We start from the raw sequence: 8,528 nt of genomic DNA on the forward strand, positions 1-8,528 counted from the left end.
TGCCGAGACCAGCCGACAGTAGCCGATGGGCTGCATCGGCTAGGCTGCCTAAGCTGTTGACTTGCTGTGGATATCTTTGACCTTGCTCAATATGTTGACTTGGTCAGCGGTGCAGAATATGCCCCATCAATTTTAATTGAAGAAAAATAATATAATTCGTATATGATCTTTAATATTTTTACTTAGAAATCAAAATAAAATAATTTGTCTCAAATTTAATTTTTGTAGGTTTAAGTTTAATGTTTTAAAATAAAATACATATAGTTTTAATTATTAAAACTAATAAGTGAAAATTAATTATGCATGATCAACGTTTTATAAATAAATTTGTTACTTATTTAATATCATATTAATTAAAATAAAATTTATTCGAATAACGCAACGATGAAGATTGAGTTCTCACATTATATTATTTAACGATACATTATGTTCCGAATCAGTTAATATTTGTTCAAAATGATGTGAATATAATTTTATGTAATTTATATTTTTTATGTATAACGTGTGATATTTATGTATCAATCACATAGCGTCCAAACTTAACTTATTCAATTCTTTTGATTGTGTGTTGCAAGTGCTATGTCTCAAACATATCTATAAGAAATTTACACCTTTTGTTTTTTAAACAACTATCAATTATATTATTTTTCTACAATGATGTTTAAAAAATTACCTGTAAATAAAATAGGTTGAACTTTCTCAATTTTTTTTTGAGGTTTAACTTCAAAGTATTTAAAAGATAACATATAAAATATTTAACTAAACTAATGTTTAGTTAGTCATAATCAATATTTTATACTTGACGCATACATATTTAATTGAAGATATTAAAGAAAAATGTAACGTGTTTTCTACTTTTTCATGTCGTTTATAATACTATATTTCTTAATAATCATTACTTTTGTTTTGATTATTTAAATGTATTTGCGATCAATGTGTTACTGTGTACATACATACTCCTTATCACACTATTTAAACATATCAAAATCTCACATGTATTCAATTTCTCGTAATATTTTTTTTTTCATTCTGACACTATAAAAACTTATCTCTTACGGTAGTAGTTTTCCTTAAGTTTTATTTAATACAATGACTCTCCCAAACATATTTTTCTTACCGGATTTAATGGTCTAAGTTTTATAACTTTCTCAAAATATTTTTTTACGTAAATGTAAAATATCAAAATATTTCAATAAATATAATCAAAATTATACTTAATTGAAAGCATTTTTTGCAATGAACGTAATTATTTATATTTTAGAATTTTTATCAAAATATTTTTTTACTAAATCTAGAATCAAATTACGGTAATTTTTGTATGTAATTTTATAATACATTTATTAAATTATAATTAATATTTTGCTAAGATTTATACAGCATTTATTATGCTCGTATTAAATGATTAGCTGTAATTAATGCTTGTCATTAGTAATTTCAGTAAATCAGTAAAAGGACACGTAAGCGCATCATCCAGCGTTTGTTTGAGTTTTATATATATATATATATATATATATATATATATATATATATATATATATATATATATATATAACCGAACTTTTTGCTAAAAGAAAATATTCTCCATCATTTTACCTTCACATCCAACTTAGAGTCAACCCTTATAAACCCCATACTCACCCCTCACCAAGTATATATTCCCATACAAACAATCAAACATGGATAACTCAATTCACCACCCCAAAAGATATTGTATGGTCCAAAAATGTATATAAACCGCGTCCATGATTAGACTTCTTACTCAAAAAAAACTCGCATAATAATTTATATCACAAATTTTCATTTATAACAGGCATTATCTGTATTAAGGCCTCATTTGGTTCATACCGAAATTGAATTTGATGTGTTAATCTGCAATGCACGTGATTTAAACTCCTACATCGAAATTCACATGAATTGCAATAATATGTTTGGTTGCTCATACTGGAGTTTGTTTCCTAGGAGTTTCCAATGACCATGAGAGGAGTAAGTAGTTCAATTCCCCCATCATGTAGGAGTTGGAAACTCCCCCATTTTATAAAAAATGGGGTAACCAAACAATCTCCCAAAACCACAATTCATGGGATTTTAGAATTCCCATGAATTGAGTAGGCAACCAAATGAGGCCTAAATTTAAGTCGACAAAATACGTACCAAATTACATAATAAATTCTATAAAAAATGCCAAAAATTTTGTCTTCCTTATCATCAAATGGAAATATTTAATCCGTTCTAAGATTAATACTCCGACTTAAACAAGACTTACTAAATTTACGTAGTCCATCCTAATCAAGACATCACACCCAACTTGACTTGAGATTATATGCGCACATGCCTTGTTGTCCTTTGTCCCCCTTTGGACTACTACCACGCAGCTGTACATTTCACTTGTCCTTTCTTTCTCCCCAATCTCTTCTTCACATAATCTCTTTCATTTCTTTACATTTTTATACCCTACCTTTCCAAAAAAAAAAAAAAGAAAAAAAAAAACTAAAATTTTGACCCGTATACCCATTTTTGATACTGATTATACATTTATATTACTGGGTTAATTCCCATTTTTTGAATAATAATCAAAGTTTTGATCTTTTCTTAATTTTTTCATTTAGGGAATGAATGGTCTTATTGATCATGATTCTGAGGAAATTTCTCAGTATGTTGAGGTTGATCCTACTGGTAGATATGGCAGAGTATGTTTTCTTACATCATTTCCAAATTTTACAATTTTTTTATTCAATTTAATGTTATTAATTTAATGTTATTAATTTTGTGTTTTTTTTTTTTTGTAGTACAATGAAATCCTTGGCAAAGGGTCATCAAAAATAGTGTAAGCAATTCTCTTTTTTTTTCTTTTTTTTCTTTTTCTTTTCTTGTATCGGGTTTTGATAATTTGCGAGAGTCATTGACGCACTGGGTTAACGTTGTCATTTTTTATTTATTTATTTGGTTTCAGGTATAGAGCATTTGATGAATATGATGGAATTGAAGTGGCATGGAATCAAGTCAAGCTTACTGATTTTTTACAAAGGCCTGAAGATCTTGAAAGGCTGTACAGTGAAATTCACCTACTCAAAACTTTGAAACACAAGAATATTATGAAGTTTTATACTTCTTGGGTTGATACTAATAACAGAAATATCAATTTTGTTACTGAAATGTTTACTTCTGGTACTCTCAGACAGTAAGTCAGTCAAATCCACCCTTTTTACTACTGTATTAGTTAGTCGTATGTAAGACGATTATATGCATACAATCAATCAAGTTGTTAATGTAATTTTGTTGTACGCGTTGTATGCATATAACGGTCTCATATGAGTTTTTATTTCAGTATAGCTAGCAATGTTTTTTTACAATTCTGTTAGTGATACGAGATCAAGCTATTAATTGTCTGTACGCGTTGTATGCATATATAACTGTCTCATATGAGTTTGTACAGTTTTGTTAATTGCCTGTACGCGTTGTATGCATATAACGGTCTCATATGAGTTTGTCCAGTTCTCTGTTAATTGGATGTACACATTGTATGCATATAACGGTCTCATATGAGTTTGTACAGTTTTGTTAATTGCCTGTACGCGTTGTATGCATATAACGGTCTCATATGAGTTTGTCCAGTTCTCTGTTAATTGGATGTACACATTGTATGCATATAACGGTCTCATATGAGTTTGTACAGTTTTGTTAACTGCCTCTACGCGTTGTATGCATATAACGGTCTCATATGGGTTTGTACAGTTCTATTAATTGACTGTACACATTGTATGCATATAACGGTCTCATATGAGTTTGTATTCCAGTATCATTCTCGAAGCTTTTATACAATTCTATTATGGGATTGAATTATGAGCTTAGTGGTTATATTCACTTTTATGTGCAATGGTTGATGTTTTGACATCGGTTTTTCGACCATTACTATAGGTATAGATTGAAACACAAGAAAGTGAACATAAGAGCAGTAAAACAATGGTGTAGGCAGATATTAGAAGGGTTATTGTATCTTCATAGCCATGACCCGCCGGTGATACATAGAGATCTTAAATGCGATAACATTTTCATTAATGGGAATCAAGGGGAAGTCAAGATTGGTGATCTTGGTTTAGCTGCAATTCTCAGGAAATCACACGCCGCCCGTTGCGTTGGTAAGTTTGAGCTGTCTCATATGGTAATTATATAGTTGGACCACTTCAATAATTGCATTTTATTAATCCTTAGTTCCATAATTTCTCACAAAAAGTTATGATTGAAGCAATTTTTTAATGTTTGACAATTTGACATTTTATGTATTAGATCCATTCAAAGATTATTGTATTGATTGATTGCTACTTGGGAAAGCAAAGAATCATGGCATCATAATTAGTAAACAGAAATTAATGAATGACCGTTTTCCATACTTTTCGCAAATTGAATGATTACTGTTTCATACTTAAGGTACCCCGGAATTCATGGCCCCCGAGGTTTATGCAGAGGAGTACAATGAATTAGTTGACATCTACTCGTTTGGGATGTGTGTACTGGAAATGGTTACCTTTGAATATCCTTACAGTGAATGTACTCACCCGGCTCAAATCTACAAGAAAGTAGTTTCTGTAAGAAAACCCGATACATTTTTCCTAATGTATGGTTTTGAATTTGATCGGTGTGTTCATTTTCAGCTAGTAGAATGATTTATTGATTCTTTTCGATAGGGCAAAAAACCAGATGCTCTATATAAAGTAAAAGATCCAGAAGTTCGAGCGTTTGTCGATAAATGCTTAGCGACTGTGTCTAATCGGCTCTCTGCAAAGGAGCTATTAGAGGACCCTTTTCTGCTAAGCAATGACAAAGGAAGTGATCCAAGACGAATTAGTCATGATAAAGACGGTGACAAAATAGGTCCACTTGTTGTTGAAGTACCCTACCGAGATCCTAGCGCTTGGATGAATGGCAATGAATTTGATGGCTATGAACCTGATCATGATTATGAATGCCAAACACTGGAGTTAGCAGCCAGTGAAATCGGGCTATTTAGTTCACAAGATGACGACAGTTCGGATAATGACGACATTACAATTCAAGGTAGAAGAAAAGCAAACGGCGATATCTTCCTAAGGCTAAGAATGACCGATAAAGAAGGTTCTTAAAACCGCAGAACTACACATTTTTTTTTGTTTTTTTTATTCATAAGGAATGTTCTATACTCACCCGGTCACCGGTTGTGTGCTTTATCTTTGCAGGAAGAATTCGGAATATTTACTTCCCGTTTGACATTGAGACTGACACCGCTATGACCGTTGCTACGGAAATGGTTTCAGAACTTGAAATTAATGACCAAGATGTGACTCGTATAGCAGATATGATCGATGGTGAGATCGCCTTACTAGTCCCTGATTGGAAGGCCGGATTAAGTATAGACGATAGTGAGATTGCCTCACCTGTCCCTGATTTGAAGAAAGAATTATGTGCAGAAGAAGCTGACGAAGTTCCCGATTGTGCCCCTAAAACAACTTTAGCTGATTTTATATCATTTGGTAGCCCCGGGCCCCGCAGAGTTCAAATGCTTCGCTGCGCTAGTCATGGCTCTACTTCTATGCGTGGGCGGTTTGAGGAGATAACCTATAAAGGTGACGGATCTGGTGAGGTTTCATTCCCGGATATTGGAATCCAGCATGATCGTCGACCCAGCTGGAACTTCCATGGGTCAACTCGGTTTGATTTAGATGAAGCCGGTGACAAGCATGATGAGTCGGGCTGGGAGAGTGAGAGCCGGAAGATTAAGATGCCTTTTGGCAGTGATACACGGACCCCATACAACTCCCCGTCTGGCTCAGTACTAGATGATAATGAGTATCAGAGTGAAGTTAAAAATGATTTGAGTTTGCTGAAAGCCAAGTACGAAATGCAGCTCAAAGAATTGAAGGATCGACAATTAGTAACTCCCAGAGAGAAGCCGCCGTTATTATTACCTGTGAGGAAGGATCACAGCGAAGTAAAGAGAGACAAGAAGTTACCAAAACGATCGACAGGGAAAGGATTGAATGAAAACGATCTGAAATATGCACTGAGAAAGCATTTTTCACCTCACTTCCCTTGGGATTTCGGTCAGAAAAAACGTTCAGGTTTACCTACCCGAAAGCTGCAGAGCGAGTCCTGTAGTCCCGAGAACCCGGTGATTGGCGAAAGCAGTTATAGAGCGCCGGCGTATCCTCATTCACTTCAGAGAACAACTTCTCTGCCAGTTGACGCTGCAGAATCAACCGCCCTCTATATTCAAGCGAGAAACGAAATTCTACTGTGAATATGTGATTCATTATACATGGAAATTGGGAACATTCTTTGTTTGGCTTTTTTGTGAGTGATCTTAGCTAAGACGTAAGATCGCGACACATTCGGTATGTATTTAACGACTGGATTGAGTAAAATCCCTTATACAATTATACTTTATACAGAAATATAGCTTGTCCATTTTAAAGTGCCATGTATTTGCCTATTTTAGTTTTTGCCGTTTTGCGAAAGTAATGATCAGTGTGTACAAGTTAAGCATAAAGAAAATACGAACTTACATGAACCCTATTTTGATGGACAAGTTTTGTTCTGGTCCATATTGCTTGCTGGATATTTAGGCCAATATTACATTGGAAAAGACCATCGAATTTCTTCGATAATCTTGTTAGATACGGAGTAATAGAAACACGGAACATAAGAGCCGTTGAAATGAAATCAGTGTCGGGTAATCGGATATGCGAAGATTAATCAAGCCATTCACTCACCACAAATTCTCTAGGTTTGGACATGAATGTTCTGGTTTGGACGTGGGAACTGCAGATTCTAGTCCCTCCTTTTTTATTAAAAAAATATCAATTTGTTTTACATCGATTAGTTACATTGTTACGATTAGTTTCGTCGTTTTGATTTTAGAAAAATACATTTGTTTTATGTCGATTAGTTTAACATTTTTCGATACTACCCCTATGATAGTCGCTCAAAGAGGCGGCCAATGAATTAAAAGCACAAATACAATAGGGGTATTTTGGGTATTTTATTAAAAAAATTGACGATTTGAAGTAATTTGTCGACAATCTTTAGAAATCTTTAGAAGTAATCGAACGAAGAGGCCGTATCACTTGATGGGCCCATTAGATCTTGTGGTTAACGTAATAACAAATAACGTGAGCCCATCAAGTGATCTAAAACTCGTTTGATGGGCCACAAGATCTAATGGACCCATCAAGTGGTCTGAAACTCGTCAACCATTTGTGGTTAAATGAAGTCATGTTTTTTTTTTGTTTGGTTCTTTATCTAATGGCTCAAGTCCTTAACAACTAAATCAAACACAAAATGTTTGTTGTCTAAAAAAATCAAACACTAAAAGGACAACCAATTTTTAACAATAAACCCGTAAGTGTAGAGTATAGTGGTTAAAATTTAGGTGAAATTTTCAAGAGACAGGAGTTCAAGCCTCCCCAAGAGCAAAATTTTGTGGAGCATTATTGGCCTGAGTCCATGCCTAGTAGACTTCGAGTCTGTCACCCTCTGGTGGCTTACATGGTATACGTGGTTTGCAGGCTATCACGTACAACCGAGGGTTTACCCGGTGCGCACCGAAAATAGCGGCTGCGGGTTCCCTTGTCACCAAAAAATAAAAAAAATTAACAATTAATAAACCTTCTAAAACTAAATATAAAAAGTAATCCCTCCGTCCCGGTCAATTGTTGTCCTTTCGTTTTGGCACAAAGACCAAGGAAAGAGGAAAAAGCCAATAACTAAATGACAAGTGGAACAAATTGAATGAGAATGATCAAATTACTCATCAAGTTCTTTCTTAAAATAGAAAGGACAACAAATGACTGAGACACCCCAAAATAAAAAAGGACAACAAATGAGCGGGACAGTATATAACTTCAAAGTGAGGTGAAGAGTAGGAAACTTTCTAAAACTAAACAGAACTACCGTAAGCCCCTAAAACAGAATCAAGCCCAAACAAATTATTAAGAGACCCAATGATTATTGTTCGAAGCAATAACTAACAGATTTCAAGGCATTATTCAACAAACCGCTTATAAATCACATAACAACCCTCTCTTATCTAAGGAGGAATGATAAACCACTACACTTTTCTTTAGGGTGTGTTTGGATAGCAAAAGTGGAGGGAGGGGAGGGGGAAGGAGGGAAGAGAAAGGGAGGTAAGGGAAGGGAGGGCACATGGGATGTGAGTGTTTGAATACCATTTCCTTCCAAATCTTGCCTATTGTGGAGAGATTTTGATTTGCCTTGAAGGAGGGTAAATGGATCCCTCTAAATCTCTCCTCCTCCATTTCCCTCCATCCTTATTTGCTATCCAAATAAGGGATTTGTAATCCCTATTTTCCCTCCCTTTCTTTTCCCTCCATTTTCCTCAATCCAAACACACCTTTAATGTCACAACAATGCAAGGGAAATCTAAAACATGTTACTACTCACCGCCTCATAAAAATGAGTGATATTAGTAATTTCAAAATGACCTTCCCCATATATATATTAATGGAGAATCAGTTGCTTCACCACCAGAATTTTGT

At 34.3% G+C, this 8,528-nt stretch overlaps 1 protein-coding gene across 1 annotated transcript; it reads left to right on the forward strand.

Annotated features, from left to right (window-relative positions):
- Positions 1–2,274: 2,274 nt before the first annotated feature.
- Positions 2,275–6,451, forward strand: LOC141642306 (putative serine/threonine-protein kinase WNK9). Its single transcript, XM_074451081.1, has 7 exons — positions 2,275–2,687; positions 2,787–2,824; positions 2,951–3,178; positions 3,916–4,136; positions 4,426–4,583; positions 4,683–5,109; positions 5,211–6,451. Exons 1-7 carry the CDS (start codon positions 2,610–2,612, stop codon positions 6,269–6,271), a joined length of 2,211 nt encoding a protein of 736 aa, XP_074307182.1. The 5' UTR covers positions 2,275–2,609; the 3' UTR covers positions 6,272–6,451.
- The last annotated feature ends 2,077 nt before the right edge of the window (positions 6,452–8,528 follow it).

The sequence above is a fragment of the Silene latifolia genome, chromosome 2, assembly GCF_048544455.1.
Source record: "Silene latifolia isolate original U9 population chromosome 2, ASM4854445v1, whole genome shotgun sequence".
Taxonomy (NCBI): domain Eukaryota; kingdom Viridiplantae; phylum Streptophyta; class Magnoliopsida; order Caryophyllales; family Caryophyllaceae; genus Silene; species Silene latifolia.

Coding starts and splice junctions, on each gene's coding strand:
- LOC141642306 (XM_074451081.1), top strand. CDS start 2,610: ATGAATGGTCTTATTGATCATGATTCTGAGGAAATTTCTCAGTATGTT. Junction 2,688..2,786: donor CTACTGGTAGATATGGCAGA/GTATGTTTTCTT, acceptor TTTTTTTTGTAG/TACAATGAAATCCTTGGCAA. Junction 3,179..3,915: donor ACTTCTGGTACTCTCAGACA/GTAAGTCAGTCA, acceptor CCATTACTATAG/GTATAGATTGAAACACAAGA.